The sequence below is a fragment of the Heloderma suspectum genome, chromosome 10, assembly GCF_057233095.1.
Source record: "Heloderma suspectum isolate Gila_16-S chromosome 10, 16-S_ref, whole genome shotgun sequence".
NCBI lineage: Eukaryota > Metazoa > Chordata > Lepidosauria > Squamata > Helodermatidae > Heloderma > Heloderma suspectum.
This window is the reverse complement of record NC_139467.1, coordinates 7,825,522-7,846,647: the sequence shown is the minus strand read 5'-3', so window position 1 is coordinate 7,846,647 and position 21,126 is coordinate 7,825,522. Positions and strand designations below refer to the sequence as shown.

Here is a 21,126-nt window from a genome sequence, read left to right as displayed (position 1 = left end):
CCACCCGAGGCAGCAAGTCCCACAGTCTCGGCACAGCTATAGAAAAGGCCCTCTCTTGCATCCCAACCAACCATGCCCCCCCTTTAGAAAATGGAGAAGAGCCTCTCCTGCAAATCTTAAGCAGCAAGCAGACTCATACAAAAGGTGACAGCCCTTCAGGTATCCTGTACCAAAACCATTTAGGGCTTTAAAGGTCATAACAAGCACTTTGGATTGTTCCTGGAAACAAACTGGAAACCAGGACAGTTGTTATAAAATCAGTGTCATGCGTTCCCAAGGCTGAGCACTCATCAAGACTCTTGCTGCTGTATTCAGGACTAGCTGATGTTTTTGAACACTCTTCAAAAGAAACCCCATGTAGAGTGTGTTCCAGTAATCCACTTTGGAGGTAACTTTAGGCACGTGTCACCATGACCAGTTCTAACCTTCCCAGGAAAGAGTGCATATGATGCACCAGCCTATGGCGGTCAAAAGCATTCCTGGCTGCAGCCACTATCTGAGTATTCAGGAGTAAATCCACATCCAAGAATGCTTCCACACCATGACCCTGATTTTTCAAGGGAAGTGCTACCTTATCCCAAAGAGGCTGAGCTAGTACTCCCAGTTTGGTTATTTATTTATTATTTATTTATTATTAAATTTATTAATCGCCCATCTGGCTGGTCACCCAGCCACTCTGGGCGATGTACAACATACAATAAAAACAGTTTAAAACAAAATTCTACAATAAAACATTTTCTAAAATACCCTAACCCACCCCCAATGCCTGCCTGAACAACAATGTTTTTAATGCACGACGGAAGCTCATTAAAGAGGGGGCACGACGGAGTTCCCTAGGGAGGGAGTTCCACAGAGTGGGGGCCACCACAGAAAAGGCCCTCTCCCTCGTCCCCACCAGTCTAGCTGTCCTGGCTGATGGGACAGAGAGAAGGCCATCCGAGGCTGATCTTCTTAAGCGGCCTGTCTGGTGCTGCTGGAGGCGCTCCTTAAGATAGGCTGGGCCAGAACCATATAGGGTTTTAAAGGTCAAAACAAACACCTTGAATTTGGCCCGGAAAACAACTGGTAACCAGTGCAACTCCTTCAGCACTGGAGTGATGTGATCTCGCTGGCGGCTGCCTTTAATCAGGCGAGCTGCCGCGTTCTGTACCAGCTGCAGTTTCCGAACCGTCTTCAAGGGTAACCCCACGTAGAGCGCATTACAGTAGTCTAAACGAGAGGAGACTAGGACATGTACTACCGATGGGAGCAGATGGTCGGGAAGGAAGGGGCGCAGCCGCCGTAACAGATGGAGTTGATACAGCGCTGTCCGGCTCACAGCTGACACCTGAGCCTCCATGGACAGCTGGGAGTCCAAAATGACCCCCAGGCTGCAGACCTGGTCTTTCAAGGGTAGCCGTACCCCATTCAACACCAGGTCAACATCCCCCAGCCTCCTGTTTTGTGTGGATTAAGCTTCAATTTATTAGCCCTCATCTAGCCCATCACTGCTTCTAGGCATCCAATATTAGCAATTACTAATATTAAGTACTGGAGTTGCCTCTACAGATGAGCATTACTTGAATAACTCTCCTGATTTCTTTCTGTTTATAACAGAACACATACTAAAAAGTCATGGAGAAGGGGGTATTTTGGGTGGGAGGTCTGATAGTTTTTTAAAGGTGGAGGGATGGTACTGGTAATTCAATCCTTAGACCAGCCTTCCCCAACTCAGCGCCCTCCAGATGTGTTGTGCTACAACTGACGGCATCTGCCAGCCAGCATATGGCTTGCTGAGGGATGTTGGGAGTTGTAGCCCAACACATCTGGAGCACACCAGGTTGGGGAAGATTGCTTTAGACCATCTTAAGCATCCTGCAATACAAATAAGATGCATTCCAATTTTTTTCCAGACTCTGTAATTAAGGAAGCCTCTTCTATTTATTTCACATATTAATATCCTGAAGGAGACAGCTGCATTTGGCATTAAAGTAAGAGTCTCTATGATAACTCCATTCCAACCAAAATAGCAAGAATTCCACGTTTTAATGTTTTCAATTAGCTTTACTTCTCCATAAACATTCTTAGCTGCTGAATATAAAGAATACATTTACTACCTGGTGAGACAGAATGAGAAATCATGAACCTCTAGCTCCCACTTGATTTAGTGTAGTGGATCAGCACCAACTGGCAGATCATAATTTGGCACACATGCGCGCGCACACAAAGACAGACTAGGGCAACTTCTAAGGAGCAATTGTGAAAAACATAAATCACATGTTCCTAAAAACAAAACAAAAAAACTAAGGCAGCTAGGAACAATCAAACTTAAGTCCTCCCTATTTTTAAAAATGGGGGAAGGGGGAGAGAATTGCTCCTGTTGTTGCTTTTTTAAAGGAAACAGCAACAACTAGATAAGCGTTTCTGCAAGGAGACACAAAAAAATTAAAATACTATCCTACAATTTTAATACTGAAAGCTTGATCTTAACCACATTTACTTGGCTGTCTGGGTGAATTCTATAGGGCTTGCTTCAAAATAAGTGTGCTCAGGATCACAGTATAAGTAACGTCATCTGTACACATTTATAACCAGGTCATTTCAGTGAAATAGTTGGCTGGCCAAGCACTTAAGTAAATACTCAGGAATACTGCAGTAAGTGAGCCTGAATTACAAGTGAAATAAACCCCAACACATATCACTATGCCTTTCATTCTAGATTAGTGTAGCTACTTTTAAACAACCAAAAATACTAAAAAGAAAAAAAGGAAAATCTCTCAGTTGGGATATTAAAATATCCCATATAAGTAAAGTTATGGTTTTAGAAAAACCCAACAATGCAGCTGTGTTAGTTAAAAGCCAGTTTTGAAGTCCTGTCACGAACCCCCCCCCCCCCCAGACATAATGCACTCCTATCCTGTATGTAGAGTTGTCCAAACACCTTTCATTTAAGGTTGTTTTACCATAGCAAGTTTTGATAAATATCAGCACTCCTGGGGAAAGTCACCCCACAGATGTCCACAGAACATGAACATGGTCAAAAGGACAGACTCTCTCTTAGTAAGAAAGAGCTGTTTTAGAGACAATGCTTTTCACACTGGCCTTACAAAACATATATAGCACGACCTCACATATTCTAGTTTGTTTATTACTGTTAACTTTGAGGTATGGACATGTTTGGATAAACTCCAGAAAAGATTAACCAAGTTGGACTACTAACTGGGACTACAGAACAGGCCAGACCAGAGAACATTTGTATGTATTACAAATGTATACACAGGTGTAAAAGAAAAAAGAAGCAAAAACAACTATGTCCAAAAAAAGGGGGAGAGGGGAGAAGAGAAGTGGCCATGGCTCATGCACAAAATGAAAACACCACCTTAAAAGCAACAAATGTGTTTTTATTTCACAGAAATATGTATACTCAAAGTGACATGAGAATGAATTGCAAGACCACAAAAAGTGGCAAGATACCCTTTGGCAACAAAAAATCACTTGAAAAAATTCTCTACTATCTAGGGTTTTTATTTTCACAGTGCTGCATTGTTGTTTTTCTTGAACGAAATGAACACAAAAACAAACATGAAACGGTTTGTAGGACAAGGCCAGAAGCTCAAGTTTCAGATTTCATAAAAGGGTGGAGGGGAGGTTAGTAGAGGATAACCAGTACCTGGCAGGTTATCCAGATAGCTCAAGAATGCATTTTTACACTATCAGAACAAGCGCCTCTATAGTGTTTGGAAATGCCTTGAAAAGCAGACACCATAAACACCAGATTCCCCTTTTTATCCTGACACCAGAGAAAATAACATTTTTTTTTTTTTTTTGCCTTACACCTGGCCATCCAAACGTTCAAAAACCAAGGGAGAAGACCCATCTGCTAGGGACATCCTTTGCTTTTATTTTGGAGATGGAGTGGGGGTGGGTGGAGAAAGCAAAATAGACGATGCCCGTACAACCGGGAAATAAAAAAAGCCCCGACACATAACCCTTCCAACGCTGCGAATGATCATCATCTCTCCTCTTTCCCCCTCTCCCCAAAGCCCCCCCCCCTTTCTGCTGGGGAAGGAAAACCTATTCTAGAAGCCTGTAGGGATACGCGAAGGAAGAGATGGGGGTGGGGAGAGAATCTCCCAACGCCCCCTCTTTGGCCACAACGATTAGAACGCTGTGTATCATTTTATAAAGCTACATTGTATTCTGTAGACGTGCCCTGCAGACGCAGTAATAGGAGGCTGTTTGGGGGGGAGAACTGGATTGGGGGAGCAATGGAAAGAGATGAGTGCTGCTACCCAAGGAGGGGGGGACACGGTTCCCTTTCCCCCCAGGTTTTTTTCGCCCTGTCACAGCCCTGAGTTGCAGGTAGAGAGAGTTAAGAGATTTAAAGAGAAATTGCTACATTGTAACAAACTCACCGTGATGTTTGAGCAGCAGTCAGCGCGGGGTCTCCGAGACATCCCCGCACGGGCTCCGGAGGCAGGACCCCAGCAAGCACAGACTCATAGAGGGCCGGCTCAGTGCCTGATTGCAATGGAGGAAGGCTACCTATTAAAAAAAAATCAAAGGAGAAAAATAAAGGAAGGAAAAGCAGGAGTGGGGAACAAAGGTAAAAATGCATACCTTCAATTTTATTTTACATTTTTTAAGCGGAATTGTTTTTTTTTAAGAACAATTTTCCTCCACCCCTTCCACTTAATTTGCATTTGTGCTGCCCCACCCCCTCTCCCTCTTTCAAAATAGCCACACACGCGCGCACGCTCAAAGGAGAGCCGAGCACGAAGACATCACCACAGGGCTGTCAAGCAAGGGATGAATTAAAGGTACAGGCGCACTAAGCGACCTTCATGATTGGCATGTATTTCTAGCAAAGCTTCATATTCCCAGGAGGAAGGGGCTCTGCGCGAGATGTGGATGAGACGAAGGGGGGCGTTTCCAGACCATACGCGGTTGGAAAGGACGGGTGAAATATTAATTCCCACTCCCAGGAAGCTCTGAATAACGTTTTTTAAATAGAGACAAACTCCCGTGTATTGAAAGAGACATGGAGCAGTTTTCACTCAGCTAAAGTGTTAGCGATTTAGGATATTTCGAACTACAGGGACTTTGGCTGAAACTGTTTATCCCCAGACCAGTCCTGAAGTTATTAAAATTGCAACAATCTACTCATTTCAGCAGTTGCTATTCCGAGCATACTTGCCAGAGAGTAGGCCCTATTGAACTCTGTAGGATTTACTTCTGAGTAAACATACGTACGATCACTGCATATATAATGATGAAATAATGGACTGAGAAGTCAACTCAACTATTAAGGGCTGAAGACTAAAATGCAAGCCTAACCATGCAATCTCACACACATCTACTCAGGTTCAATGGGACTTATTCCCAGGTAAACGTGTATAAGATTGCAGCCAAAGTGTCTTGTAAATTATACTGTTCCCACCACTATGGCTATGATGCACAGATCACATAAGCCAGAACTGCTTTGTCCTATTGAATAGGTATGTCCTACTGACTGATATCCTAGTGTTTTACAAGAGCCTCATTTCCAGAAATGGGCCGGTTACAGGAGAGTGAGGCTGCCTTCAGGCTTGTGTGGTGTACTTAAAAAAAGAAAGAAAAAAGAATCGATTACAAAGCAAGTGTGGATACATGGATAACTTAAGCAGTTAAGGCACAGTTAATCTGCATTATGGGGCCTTCTTAAAAAGATAAGAATTTCATTGAAAGATCAAACCAAGACCTACCAGTATTATTTGCAAGAATCCCAGCAACTAGCAGGTGGCCCACTGGAAACTGACCAGGGGGTCTACTGCTGGACCATAATCTATCCTCTCCCCACACCTTGGTTAACAGGTCTAAAGATGTACTAGTTACATTATTTTTCCCCTACTAATTTCAGCAACAAACAAGTCCTGGCTCCTGCCTGAAAAAGCATCCTTGTCTCAAGACATCTTTTTCTTCAGACCCATTCTTTCTGCAAGCCTCTCATAAATGACCTTCACATCATTTACTGTGCTACCAGCAGTGACTGAGTGACTTAACCCTATTCCCCATTCTCCTTTTATTATGCTTTTTCATCACTCTTTAACTAGCCTGCTCCTATCAGCTATTGAAATGAAGGCACAAAAATTATTGCAAATGGGATTATAGCAACCTCTGCCAGATGCTAAGTGAAGCATTGTAGGATCATGTAAAACTGACCCATGGTTTTCTGTGCACACAGGGAATCTGGTGAAATAGGATTATAGGCAACATACTTATGGATTATATTATAGGATTTTTGATGGTCACAGAGTGAGCCATGTTGGCACAAGTGTATAAGTAGCCATAATGCAAATGCAACTAGTTGACAGCAAAGGAAGGGACAGACAGACAAACTCACTTCAGTTAGGATGCTGCCAGCATAGATATTCCTGCCCAAACTACCCTGAACCATTACTGATACATGAATCTGGAGGACCACTTAGAGATATTTTTAAATATGGTGAGCAGTATGTAAATTAAATCAAACTATGTAACTTCTGTACTCCTACAGTGTAAAGTAATTGTAATAGTAGACCCAGAAAGTACTCAAGTAAGTAAATAGTCCCAAGTCTTTTAAGGCTGTATTTTTCATAGTTACCTACTATTTAAAAATGTCTATTACATGTAGTCATTTGTTGGACTGACTACATGTAATTAATATACATTTTTAAACAGCAGGTAAATATGAAAGAACATAGTCTTAAAGGTCTTGGATGGATGCAACCTACACATACAAGTGTTCAGTCCACTGGCTTTCATTTTAGTATCTAGGAATTTGAGGCTGCAGTCCTAAACACACTTAACTGTAAGTACCATTGCATTCAGTGGAATTTACTCTGGGTTGATACAAAGGATTGCACTGCATCATGCTGAAAACCCCCCACAAAAACAAAATGAATAAGGACATAAGAATGTCTAGACTTATTCAGTGTTAATAACAAGCAATTTTGATGTACAGCTTACCACAACTATATGGCATTAAATTAAGCCATATAGAACTACTATAGATAACTATATGGAGATGTGCACAGGTTTTGGTATATTAAAAATTAGAAAGGTTTATTAAAATTTAGAAAAATTAAAAAGGAAGCATTTCTAATACAAAGAAACATCAATTAAAAAGGCGATATAAAATCTATCGCCTACTATTTTGTGCCAAAGTACATTTCAATAAAAAATAAAATTATAATATAAGCTCCATGTCATGTGAAACCTGATCCTGTGCATGCTTACTCAGAAACAAATCCCATACTGTTAAATAGAGCTTACTTGAATAAGAATTCATCAGATTCATCTGAAGAATTCATCCAATCCTAAACAGGCTTGGACACATCCCAGTTAGTCCAATGGGACTTACAGATAAGCATGTTTGGGAGCACTGGTTTTGGAAAATTTACTCAACTATTCCAGAGTTATTGGTCTGGAAAACACACCAATGGTATTTGGTTTACTAATCAAAATAAATGCAACTTGTTTCCTTGCAAAGTATGCTTAAGATGACAAAGTTAGACTTTAGTAATTATGCTTGTTTCCAATTTGTTATAAATGCAAGAACAAGTTCTAGCTCAAATATAGTTCTTGTACTATACTTACTACTACACCATACTGAAAGAGATACAAAGCTTATACCTGTCTAGTTGGATTATAGACAAAACCTGGATTATATATCCACCTAGTTTACTCAATTTATACAACTTTTTCAAACAGTATTCCTAAATAGCATTTAGGTGGTTCTGGCAATACAGTTACCAAGCCAGGTTCTGTAGAGATCTACTATCAATCAAGTTCCTGCTTGGTTTTATCCATTACTGCCCAAGCAAAACAAAACAGAATTCATTTTTTGCAGTGCTTCACTTTCACCATATTACTTTTTCACAGCCAGCAACATAAGCAAAAGTAATCAGCGGAACTCTTAATTACTGTTTTGGATGTTATATCCAGTAAAACGCACAGCCAACGCGTACACTGAAAAAGCCGGGGATTTCTGAGTGTTATATGGCGCGGAGGTTCTCAATTCCAATCTAAAACCAGACAGGCATCGTCTTAAACGGACCCCGTGATCAGGCAGCTGAAAGCATAGCTCAGGAAAGGGTCCTCAGCGTACTAATTAAAAACTGGTTTTGCCGGAGAGAGCGTTCTCCTGATTGGCCAAAAGTGGAGCAGATCAGAAAATGATGGGCTGAGCTAAAGGCAGCACTCATCACCCTGATTAGGCAGGTTAAATGTGATTGACTATCGTTGGTAATTAATAAGGGGTAGGGCTTTCTGCTATGTTTATACTCTGCGATTGGCTGGATTTGAATTGTCTCCACATTCTGTTTATACATGGGTGGGGCTGTGGAGGGGCTCACGTTGGCGTTATATAAAGGCCAGGGCTACGAGCATAGCATGGTTATAGTTTAGCAGAAAGCGTCATGTAGAAAGTAGCGTTTTAAGTAACCAAGTTCTCCTTGCTAGCGCCTGTGTTTTGTCCAGCATTTTTGGCGCATATCCTATTATGATTAAAACATGGAAGGCTTCAAACGGAAGACGTCGAAGGGGATACTTTAAAGTCACAATTTAGCTTTCTTGACTAACATGGTGCTTTGCAGATTTTCATTAAATAAAACAACACTCTCAGGGCCCTGTTGCAAGGAACTTACAGTCTAAAACTATTCAGACTATTTTTGGTTTATTAATCTTTGCTGTACCTATGGACTTAAATCATATATTGCAGTTTGGAGCCATGTTCTGATTGTATGTGTTTGTATCCTTTGTTTACAGGGCTTAAAACCCAGTTCTGAGGAATCCAGGAAATTACATGGCTTTGCAGCAGGATGGCTTCATTTTGCAAATATTAACCTGTCCTTATGCGTTTTCTACAGGCGCACATGAGCATTCATGTGCTTGAACAGTACAGTGGAAGAACATTCAGCCTTGAAAATTAAACTGAAACTTTAAAAAAACCCAAACCAGGGGATTGTATGGACAATTGGGGAGGGCTATAGCTCTGTGGCAGAGCACACTGTTTTGCAGGTAGCAGGCTGGGAAAGATCCCCGTTTGAGACCTTGGAGAGCCACCGGGCATATAATACGGGGCTAGATGGGCCAATCATTTCACTGGATATAAAGTAGCTTTGTTATAACACAGTGGGGGACAGTTGTGTTGCTAGTCATCAGTAGTGATGCCATAAGCACTATTCAACTGGTGACCACAATGTTTGCAAAGCCATGTTCCAAATGGCATTTACTGACACACACTGGGAAAATCACATTTCTGAGACACAAACTGTGCTTGGAGTGCTTTGGAAATGAGATCTCAACAGAGGTACTGTCTTGAAGAAAGAATTCTGGATGGACTCCATGCAACAAATGTGTAACTACTATACATTTATTGCACTGCCATGGCTATCCTTTTAGTAACATTCAGTCTTGACTGTTACAATGCATTATATATGGGACAGCTTTTAAACAGTTTTTGGAGACTTCAGTGAGTTTAGAACAGTGGCAAGGCTGTATCAGGCCTCATCATAAGCATATTAACACCTGTGTTGAAATATCTCCACTGGATATGTGGTTGGATGCTCACAGTTGTAGTCCAACACAACAGGAGGGCATCAGGACGGGGAAAGCTGCTCTAAGCGGTCTGGAGCCAGTGTACCTATTCTCCCATTGAACCTACCCAGCAGATGAGATCATCATAGGAAACCCTTCACTGTGTTCTCCTACCTTTAGAGAAGGTCGTTTCTGTAGTTGCACCCGAGGCACAGAATTCTTAGAAGGAATATCTGTGGGGCAAAGTCTGTGTCATTTATCCAGACCACTGGTGTTTCAAAACTGTCCTTACATATTAATTGATTTTGTGGTATTATTGGTTTAAGGTTTAGTTTGTTTTGTTTAGTTTGTCTAAATTGTTTTGAACTGGTTTACAGGCAATTGATTTATGACATGGCTTTAGATGCTGCCTTATGGCCCATTTTTAGTGATATCTGTTCATTGCTTTGAATACCATCAGAGACCAGGCATAATTGGGGGGGCTAGAAAAAAATTGTAACAAGGGCCTCCTCTCACATGACCCCATCTCATATAATCTCATGAATCATGAAATAAATGTTTGCTTTATTCTGAAATTTCATTTACTACATTTCTGAAACTACACCATGGCCCACACTTGGGCTTTCTTCACACAGAGCTTTTATCCTGTGATTGCAATTGCTCCTTCACAGACGTTTGCGGACTCTTTACATGACGCTGTGAACCTCCAAGGCATCTCCTGCACTAAATGCCCTTTGTTCCGTTTTTAAATAGATTGCACATAATGAGCTATCAAATTACCCCATTGTGTTCCACTTGAGTTCCCTCCATGAAAACAGAAAAAGCATCAAGAGGAGGGAGATCAGTGGAAGATAATGGAGGAGGGGGGAAAGGAAGCAGGTGAAAAAGTGTGTCATTGTGGTCCTGCATTTAAAATGGAAGCAGAAAGCCCTGTTTTAAATGTGGGATTTTAGGCTGGTGTAGAGATGCCCTAGGGTTTTTCTACTATGTTCCAAGATATCCCCCTTTTGCTGTTTTTGTTAACATCCAGCCTGGTGCTGATGTACTATGTAACTTTTTAGTCGGTCCTAATAAATGAGTTTTTTTTATTCTAAATGACTAACAGGGCTGCAAATGTTTTATAAACACACCAATTTACTTTAAAGTGTTGTTTTCTGACCTTTTTCATTGCAAAATCATGAATTATCTCACCTTATAGCCAGACATGGCAGCATGATGTGTGTATATGTGACCTAGACAAATATGTTTTGTGCCTGCAAATCCTACCAGCAGCAAAGGCTTCCGCTGACCCTGGTATCAATGCACCTGATTATTATAGTGCTTTCCCCCCACTTACTAGCTGCCCCTGCTTATGCACAAGGAACTCTGGGACTGGAAGTTCTTGAAAGAACATGTCACATATGGAAGCACAAATCTCTTTGTCTCTCAAGGTAGGAGTTTTAGTTTAACTGCACAGGCTTAGTCTGTGTTCTAGAGAAGAGTCTGAGCCACCACTGTTCACCCTCATTTCTGTCTCTCATGGTAACAGAGTTGCAAGCTGGGCCTTCTCTCCCTTCAGCTTGAGCCACTTTGTATGCCCAGACAGAGCTTCATCCCCTGAAGAAGCACCTGTTGAATCTTTCCAGCCAGGTTCCATACATGGCGTAGCCCACCCTCTGAGTTCATTACTTTGCCCTGCAAGCGCCTGTGCTGTATAAGAGTTCTGACCCCCTTAGGAGTTACTGACTCTGTTCAGTGGCTTGATGGACAAGTGGGGAGACTGGGGTGTTTTGAGGTTATTAGGGTTCTGAGTCAATCCCAACAACCTACTTAGCCACATTTTTATTAGTTTCCTCCCTTGTCTCTTCAGTTCTCTTGCCTCTGTGGTTGTTGCTTTCCTTGAAGTGTTCAGGGTCTAAGGAGAGATGTAATTTTTAGGCACTCCACTTCAAACTCTGTTTTTGCAACCAAATTGTTTTGGCGCTGGGGTCCCTAATATTGGCTTAGCCTGCATACAGTCTCCCCATAATGGCCTTGGAGCCTTTTCCTGTATCGGAACAAAGACCAGTGTGCACACTGTGATTTTGTATCTGACACTGATTACTCCATTTTGAATTGTCAACAAAAGCTGGAGACCAGAGGATAACCTTTGCCTATGGTGAGTTTCCAAGTATTTGTGATGAAATAGGAAGTGAGATCCTTTGTGTTCCCTTACTCTGAAACAAGGTAAATATAACTGTTTGCTTCTAGGATCATGTAGCACAGGGTTCACACAACATGACAACTCACACTCAAGGTTGAATAAGAATTGAGTGTAGGTTGTTATTCTACTGTGGGTTGTCATGTGTGAACCCAGGCATTGTCTGGAAGTTGTAAACTTCCTCTGATTTCACCAATATACTGCAATAAGGAGCAGATGGCTGGCAGAAGAAAACAGTTTTACAACCAAAGTTGGCTACTTACTTTATTGTGCTGGCGATTCCTTTATTCTCTGTTTTTTTAGTATGAAACAGGTGACTCCATTTTCACAGCATTAAAAAGTTGTAGTACTACTAATGCAGTCTTCCCTGTTCCCCCATCCTCCATGATATGAGTTAGAGCATGATTATGGCCAGGGGGAGCAGTAACATCCTATAGTAGAACACATTCTGGCAAAGAAAAATATTCCTCTGAATTAAAATCACATCAGCTATTTATTGGTCAATATTAATATACTAAATTATAAGATATAGAGCAGGGCCTGAAATCAAAATCTTAAATGTCCTAGCAAGAATAGTGCCTCTTAAGAATAAAAGATCTATGAAATGTTTTTTTTTCCTTTGTAAGTGTTTATGAAGCTTTACAATTGTCTTGTGATGTAAACCAGGATATAATCTCCACTTCACAAATCAAGAAACTAGGGCAAAAAGATATTAAGGGTACAAACCTATGCATGGCTGGCTGGGGAATGCTGGGAACTGTAGGGCTTTTTCCATCTAAACATGCATAGGACTGAGTCTTAAATGAGTTACTTCAGGCTGTCCTCTGGTGAAAGTGGTGCCCAAAAGTTACCATCCTACTCTAAGGAGGCAGAGGTGCTTCAAGACATCACACAAGGTGACTCTTGCATAACTGTGTCACATAGTAGTTGTGACCAAATGCCAGTGCAGCAGCCATTGACTACAGGAATTGCACCAGGGAGTAGAAAAGAGTGCTTTGACACTTGAGTTGCTTCCATATGTTAACTAAAAAGTCAGCTGTACTGGAATTTCCATAAGAAATTCCTAAATCCTAAATCCATGGCCTGGCAATACCGTTACTAGGATAAACAAATATGCACAAAATTGTGGGAAACTTTTGAGGTCTCCAGATCAGGCAACACATTACAAAAAGGTGCAGGGGGTAGGGGAGAAGTCATGTTGAAAGTCATGAAATCTTCATGGTCAGAGTCTTAAAATGGTGTGGAGGAAGAGGTGCAGGCTTAAATGGATCAGCCGCTTGTCTTTCTGTAAGTAAAACTGTGGTTCTACACAGCATTCGGTACAGCAGCATATTATCTAGCAGTGCCCAAGATTCTTCTGTCATGTTTACTCACAAGTAAGTCCAGTTCAGTAAATGTCCTTTTCACAGTTGATTAAAAGAATTCCTGGTTGCAGGTTCTGCCCATTATATTTCTTCCTATTGATCATAACTGAGGGATTAATGATGAATTGTGTCTTAATTGTCCCTTGGAAGTTTTATGTTCATTTCCTTTACTAATTTTGCCCTACATGGAATTTGCCAAATTATTTAGGGTGGTTAAAACAACAAGGGATTGTGAAGAGCTCCAAAAGTATATCTCCAGACTGGGAGAATGGGCATCTAAATGGCAAATGCAGTTCAACGTAAGCAAGTGTAAAGTGATGTACGTTGGGGCAAAAAATCCCAACTTCAATATAGCTTGATGGGATCTGAACTAGAGGTGACAGACCAGGAAAGACATCTTGGGGTTGTGGTAGACAGCTCAATGAAGATGTCAACCCAGTGGGCGGCTGTGCTAAAAAAGGCAAACTCCATGTTAGGCATAATTAGAAAAGGAATTGAGAATAAAACCACCAATATCATACTGCCCCTATACAAATCTATGGTGTGACCACACTTGGAATACTGTGTACAGTTCTGGTCCCTATATCTAAAAAGATATTGTAGAGCTGGAAAAAGTGCAGGAAAGGGCAACTAAAATGATCAAAGAGCTGGAGCATCTCCCCTATGAGAGAAGGTTACAACAGCTGGGATCATTTAGCTTGGAAAAACAGGGTAAGGGGAGACATGATAGAGGTTTACAAAATTATGCATGGTGTGGAGAATGTGGACAGGGAGAGATTTTTCTCTCTCAAAATATTAGAACCCAGGGCCATCCTGTGAAGTTGATTGGTGGGAGACTCAGGATTGATAAAAGGAAGTACTTCACACAGCACATAGTTAAACTATGTAACTCACTACTATAGGATGTAGTGATGGTCACCAATTTGGATGGCTTTAAAAGGGAGTTGGACAAATTCCTGGAGGAAAAGGCTATCAATGGCTTATGAGTCTTGATGGCTATGTTGCTACCTCCAGTACCAGAGACAGTGAGCTTATGTACACCAGCTGCTGAGGAACATGGGTGAGAGGGTGCTGTTGCATTCATGCCCTGCTTGTGGGTTCCTGGTCAACAGCTGGCTGGCCACTGTGTGAACAGAATGCTGGACTAGATGGACCCTTGGTTTGTATGTATTTTAATTGTGTATTTTTTTTCCTTCTCCCTCCCCTTTCCTTTTTCCTTGTGTGTTGTTTTTTAGATTGTGGGGTGGAACTGCCTTGATTTAATGATTATATGTAAGCTGCTCTTGGATCCTTCTTCACTTGAGGAGTGGGATAAAATACTTTAAATATATAAATATAAATATATACATTTATGGTGCGTGTGTGTGTGTGTGTGTGTGTGTATATATATATATATATATATATATATACACACACACTATGATATATTTAGCCCTGCTTTTTTCCTTGGGCCCATCTCCCTCACACTTTGCTCAGTTTCTCTCAACCCCTCCCCCTGCTGTTTTCGCGCCTCCCAACTTCCTCGCAAAATGGCGGCGCCTAGCGAGAGGCACCTTTTTCCCGCCAAAAACGCATGCGAGAAGAAGTCGACGGACGCCGAGCTGCGGCGGTAGCCCCCTATCTGCCCCGCCCCCGTTGTCATGCCGGCAGCGACCTGCTGCCGCTCTTCCCTTTCCCTTCCATCCTTCGCTTCGAGCCGTTCGGGGTCGGGCGCGTGGGCGGCGCCAGCAGGCAGGGGGCGTGGCCAGCGAGCTGCGAAGCAGGCGCGAGCAAAGGAGGCGAGAGAGAGAGAGAGAAAAAAAGGAAGGGGGGGAGGAGCGGGCGCGAGACGACGGGTAAAGCAGTCGCCTGCTTCTGCTTGCCCCCCCTCACCCTCCCGCTCCCCCCTTTTTTCCTCCTCAGGAAGGGGCGGCTCCTCCCCCCCAGGGGAAGAGCAACCTCCCCCTCCCCCATCAGGTGCAGGTGCAACCGCCCCCCCAACTCCATCCCCCTCCACGGGAAGGCGCAGCTCCTTCTGCTTCTCCCCTCTCCCCGTCTCACAGGGAGGTGCAACGACGCCCCCCTTCCCTAGAAGGGGAGGAGCAGCCCCTCCCCCTCTCCTGTCCGTTTAAGTTTACACCACCGCATCATCCTTGCTCCCGTTTAGGAGCAACAAAAGCCTTCCTCTCCGCCTGTGGTAAGGGGCCGGCCTCCTCCCGCCCGTCCCCCCTTCGACTTCAAGCAAGGGTAGGGGCAGCTCCCACTCCAAATTATGGGAGCAGCAGCCAGTCCTCCGCTCTGGACTTGTGCAAATATCTCACTCCCTCACCCCTAGGAGCAATTGCTCACTTGCCAGGAGGAGGAGGAGGCCCTTCGCAAAGGACCGGGGACAATTGCAGATCCTCTTCTGAATGGGGCGACTGCGGGCCTAGACTTCGTGGGGGAAGGGCGCTTCCAACCCGTAAGGGGTCCTTCCCCATCCTCCTTCCCCATCCTCCTTCCCCACTCTTAGTGACCAGCTTTGTGGGGCTGCCAGATCCATGGATGGCTGAGAGAATCTCCCCTATTCCCAGGGTGGCCTTAGGTTTGATCTGTAGAAAGAATGCAACCCAGGCACAGTTGGGAGAATAATTTAATTTATTTGGAGCATAGAATCCAATTTTTAGCTAGTACCGCAAAAGGCTAAATAAATACATAATTTCTTTCCTGGGCTTTAAAAGTATTTGTAGATAGTTGCTGTATGAGGGTTTTTCCTGTTAAAATTATAGATATTTGCAAGAATGCTATTATTCTAGTAGTGTACTTTCCTTTGTGGTTTTGATTAATGATCTTTTCCTCAGGGCCCTGTTGTCCTATGGTACTGTTGATATTTTTTATTTTGAAATCGTATATTTTACCTTTCCATTTCTTACAAATGCCCATGTTGACTAACAAAAGCAACATTTAAGAATAACCATAGTTTTACTTCATTGCTTTCCACTTTCAGGTTTAGTTTACTTTTATGAGGGTTTTATTTTATTTGTTCAACTTGCACTGCCTTGGGATTTCAAAAGTAAAACATTATGTAGAAAGAAAACATATAAAATCATATTGAAAATCAGTAAATTCCGACAGAACACCTACAAATGGTGGCTGTTGGCTGATCCAAGGATTTAAGTTGATTGATAGCCTTATAACCAATCCAATGATGAAATATTTAAATAATTTAAATAAGCATATTTATTAATAAAATCTCTTTTGAAATTGAAGGAAATGCAAAATGTACAGTTTAAGAAAAGCTACTAATCTTAGGAAGAAAATCAAACATTCTTTTTCATTCCATATGTTTACTTAAAAATTTAATATTAAATATCCTTTCCCTGTCCTAGCATTATCCCCACATCCAAGCCAGACCAATCAGAAAAATATTGAGGCCTGGGCTTTGGCAAATTTTGGTGGGAGGGGAGCCTATAGTTGTGGCTTAGCCAATAAGAGAATGTAAACGGCTTTGATATTTTTACCTGGCACATGGATAGAATTATGAAGATGCTGGCATACTGAAAGTGCAATGGAAATGCATAATATTTTATTAGTATTAATTTCACTTGAAAACATGACCTAAAAATATCTGTATGCTGTAATTCTAGCTGCCATATATGTGTGTTAAAGTTTTTTATATTGGCTGGCTACCTATGAAAAGTGTTAGCACTTTTTTATCCTGTAGAGTGAACATATCTCACTTGCATCTTTTTGCCTTTCCTAGAGGCATCAATGGTTTAAGCATCTTAGTCCCATGCTCTGGAATGATGTATGCTATAATATGTATAGATTGGGAATGGCATTCTGTTAATAGTGGCGGGATACAGAGGAATATACTAGATCACTTTGAAATCCCTTCAATAATATATGCCCCCCCAAACACTTTCCCTTTTTCCTGTCTGTCCCCATCCCATTTTCATCCAGTGGTAAATTGTCCATTTTTGTTAGCTTTTTAATAGTCATTAAAGAAAATGGCTCCCCACAAGTTTGATTAGGGAGTATGTGGCCTTCAGTATTATAGCAAAAAATGTTGCCTCTCTATGCCTAGCTAAAAGTAATGTACCTTAACATTTGTAAGAAAATGGGAAGAAGAAATTTAAATATATTCTGTACCCGTATTTTCTTAGGGTAAAAGGTTGAATTGATTCTTTTGATTAAAAGTATGCACATAAATACTGAATGTAGTTCTGAGTTGATGTGAATTGAAATTCTTGCTACTCTTTTTATCCTTAGGGTACATTTTTCCCAGAATTCCCCCAAAACATATGCTATGGCTAAGAATATCGGACTGTAGGATTTTGAACTGCAGCCACCTCTTTCCATTATCACTGTGAAGGCAAAAAGAAGTGTTGGTGAACTGTGCTTTATTGCTGGCAAACAGCACCGATGAGCAGATTTTTGTAAGCCTTTGTAAAATAAGAGGGACCAATCCTACACCCCAAACATCATGAATCTCCATGCATAGTTTTGCATATGTAAGTTATTGCCCCTGTTATTTGCAGAAATTAGCATACTTAAATTTCCATTGAAACTGGAGTTAATAGTCACATGTACACCTTTTAAAAAGCAGTTGCATATTTCGTTATTACATTAGTAGGCCATTCATAAATAAAACAGAAAAGGTCTGCACCGCGTAGCATAAAAATGAACAAAAGGCAAAGCAGTTTGGTTTCAGAAAACAAGTTTGCAAATAACAGCTAACTATGGGAAAAAAGAAAGGTGTTTGAACATTCAACAACCTGATGTTGGGCTCACACATCATGGCAACACCCCAAGAACGAGGGCTCCTGGGTTGTTTGGTGATCTGGAAAGAAAGCGGAAGCGGGTGCGCGGGAGGCAGCGTGTTTGCTCCAGTGTGGCCACTGCTAACTCTGGAGTTTTTAGCCCATAGGTAGCTATTATGTGTGAACCAGATCTCTATGTTCCTTCTCGGCAGAAAGGGATTGATTAGTTTCATTGTCTCACTTTCCTTTTCCTTGTAGTCGGAAAGATGATTATGGTTTTATATCTTATCTAATAATATAGCGGTCCTCAGCCTTGTGTAAGCGACCAAGATTCTCAATAATTCTAATGAGTTTCTAAAAAAGAAGCCTTCAAACATTCTGTTATAATTTCTAAATGGATGTAGCAGAAAGGTACATTCTGTTTTTTAATTTTGTTGTGAATAATTGTTTATTTTCAGTTTTCCCTGCGGAAGACTGTTGATGTTTGAAACACATTGGGATTTGGGAAGATTTAAAACCAATTTTTCAATAAATCATTTTCTTCACCAATTGGTTTTGCCCTTTTGGCTTTCACAAACAGGACATCTCTAAGGAATATGAGCTAGAGCTTCATCCTCCAAACACAGTTGGATTCATTTTAAATCATGTTAAACTGTTCCCAAACTCTGTGACCAGAAAACGGAAATCAGCATTTGGAGTGAATTAGGCATACTTTCATTTTAGTTGTAGTATTTGTACTGGATATGTAATTCTTTTGGTATTGAGTGTTCTGTTCAAGTGTTTTTCTAATTAGTGACAGGTAGAATAATAGAATAGTAGGGTTGGAAGGGGCCTACAAGGTAGAAAGATTTCAGGTGTACTGAGTGAAAGTAATAGAAAACCAGCATTAATAAATTGAAGAAACTTAACAATATAGGATTACGTTCGTTAGTTGAGAAATTAGAATGGGTGTTGATTCATCCATAGTTACTCTAGCTGTAGAAATTATATGCAGCCACATGTTAACCTTAAGGTAACTAGGAAAAACCTCTAAATTCCATGAAGAGCTTTGATTTTTCAAACTATACATATTAATCAGTACTTTAAGTTGTTTCAAGATTGAGACACAGCACTGGAAACAGGTTCAGAGACTAAACTCCAGTGAACCCCAACTCAAGCCCTAACTACTAGTAGAAAATAAGAGGTATAGAGTCCAAAATAATTACAACTATCAGGCGTTCAGTAGTTAGTCTGTTGTTAATGGAGCCCCTTTTTAAAACAATAAATAATCACAACCTCATCTGGTAATATCTTCAAGGGCTTCCAGAGGAGATGCTTCCACATGGATGGCTTCTAGCGTTAACAAATCCACTGTAAACTACAAGCAGAATTGCAACTGATTTACATCACTATGGATGTTATGCTTTTTTGGTGTGTGCATCCTGCTATGTTAATTCTGTGCCAGCACCCTTAGCGCTTTAAAGAGGTGTGGTTTTGATGTGAGTAGTGACTTAACTTATTCCGCAGCTGAACCTATTACAGCTCACCATTCATTCTATATATCCTTTCCATTTTTCTCACCCATTTATTTTTTTTATCAGTGATTTAAGTAGCACTAAAGAATTTTCTGGCTATTTTTAAAATATAATAATAATAATAATAATATAATAATAAATACTTAAATGAAAGAATGTTATAGGGCAATACCCCTATAATTCTATATGATTAAAAAAAACCCTTTCCTGTCATCCCCATTTGAGCAATGCGCTATGATAGGTTCACCTGCCCAGTCAGTCACTGCCCACATCAGTATCACTCCTCTTAAATGATGGGAGAGTAGTACTAAAGGAATCTACACCTGTGGAGATTGCATTACTATTCTGCTCAAAAAAATTGGACTTTCTCGAATAAGAAAGAAGACGGAAACTGAACTGGGAAAACTCGGGAGGATTACAAATGAATGACAGTGTTGTGAAGGCCTCCCATAAAATACGAGTGAACGAGCCATGCAGATTCCACAAGAAATCCTCATCTAGAAGCAGCCCAGGATGTTCAAGTTGTTTGATGCTCTCATGCTTTTTATTAGAAAATAGGCATGATCAGTATCACACCACTGAGGATTTAAGAAAGACAAGCTGCCATTTACTGTTGGAAGGAAAAAAATCTTCCTATTTCATTCCTTATTATAATAACACAACAGAAACAAAATAGCCTGAGAAAATGAATAAGGTGGGCTGTTAAGTATACTCAGGGATTAAAGTTTGCTAATACCAAGTAAAAGTGTCTCCCAACAATTAATCAGAAAAACTTTAGTTGATAGATCCGCCAGTTATAAATTCTGAACAGATTTGTTTCATAAATTAACATGCATTGAGATGTTCTTGGTAATCACAGTATTTAATAGCCTGATAGATCTAGTTGCCTTGCTTGAGTTTTGTGTTTGTAATCTGCACAGAAACTATTTCTAATTGAAACACAGAATAATGTTTGTGTTGAGTATTATCTGGTAGTGTCTGGTTTACATTTGGGCTAGTGGATGAGTTCTGGTATTACTCTGACATGTACATGTCTGGTTTCTGTTAAATTCCTTGATGATTGTGACTCAGACTCACAGCCTTTTTTCTGTCTCCCATTTCCCTCTTAATCTTTTGTTTAGGAAGCTCAGTCCGAAGTACATACACAGAAGGTGGCTGAATATGGACCAGTACCACCTCAGCGATGAAAGCTCCCTCCATTCTGAGATGCAGCTTCATGAGTTTTCAGGGAATCAGGCTTTGGACTGTAGCGATACTTTTAGCCATGATCTGTGTACAGATATGAGAGACATGATTTATTCAGGATTGAGCAATCTGGATGTGGATCCCAGCTTTTCGGCCACAAATACGAATAATGACTCTTTGGAGGACAACTTGGACACGTTGTCTTTGTATTCAGTGAAGGACTGTGATTCTGCTAAACTCCTTGATGATTGTGACACAGACTCACGGCCACTCTTGCATGGTGAGTAGTCCTGGTTATAGCTGTTAATAGCTAATTTAGCAGAGTGCTAAATTAGTCTAAATTAAATCTGGGAAACATGCATTCTAATCTTAGTTCAGCTGTGGGTTCCTTATGTGGTCAGGTCACTTCCATCTGTAAAATAGGATTGTTATTAGTTTCAGTTTATAACACTGCCATGTATATTCTTGTGTTTTTCCACAAGGACCATAAAGAATGAAAGGGGAGATGCATGTCTGTAAAGATACAGTGGTCATACAGTGGTCATGTACCAGGGAGCTGTAGCCCATGGCTTGTTTTGAGGAAGACAGGAGTAACAAAGCATTTTGCAAACTTAAAAGTGCAGCAG

General features: G+C 41.1%; 2 protein-coding genes across 11 annotated transcripts in view; one reads left to right on the top strand and one right to left on the bottom strand.

Annotated features, from left to right (window-relative positions):
* BICRA (BRD4 interacting chromatin remodeling complex associated protein) overlaps window positions 1–8,036 on the bottom strand; it is a 113,832-nt gene extending 105,796 nt beyond the window's left edge. For 3 of the 5 annotated variants that reach the window (XM_084814919.1, XM_084814920.1, XM_084814925.1), the window contains exon 1: window positions 4,395–4,446. The gene's annotated coding sequence lies outside the window, so the exon portion shown is untranslated. Of the gene's footprint in view, window positions 1–4,394; window positions 4,525–7,923 lie in introns of those variants that run through there. The other 2 variants (XM_084814924.1, XM_084814921.1) reach the window with 2 other exon arrangements.
* A 6,774-nt stretch (window positions 8,037–14,810) lies between these two features.
* Window positions 14,811–21,126, top strand: part of ZNF541 (zinc finger protein 541) — a 56,627-nt gene continuing 50,311 nt past the window's right edge. Inside the window, exons 1-3 of one of the 6 annotated variants that reach the window (XM_084814914.1) lie at window positions 14,811–15,256; window positions 17,311–17,552; window positions 20,437–20,780. In XM_084814914.1, coding sequence (XP_084671040.1) covers window positions 17,551–17,552; window positions 20,437–20,780 — 346 coding nt within the window. In that variant the 5' untranslated portion in view covers window positions 14,811–15,256; window positions 17,311–17,550. The other 5 variants (XM_084814913.1, XM_084814915.1, XM_084814917.1 and 2 more) reach the window with 5 other exon arrangements.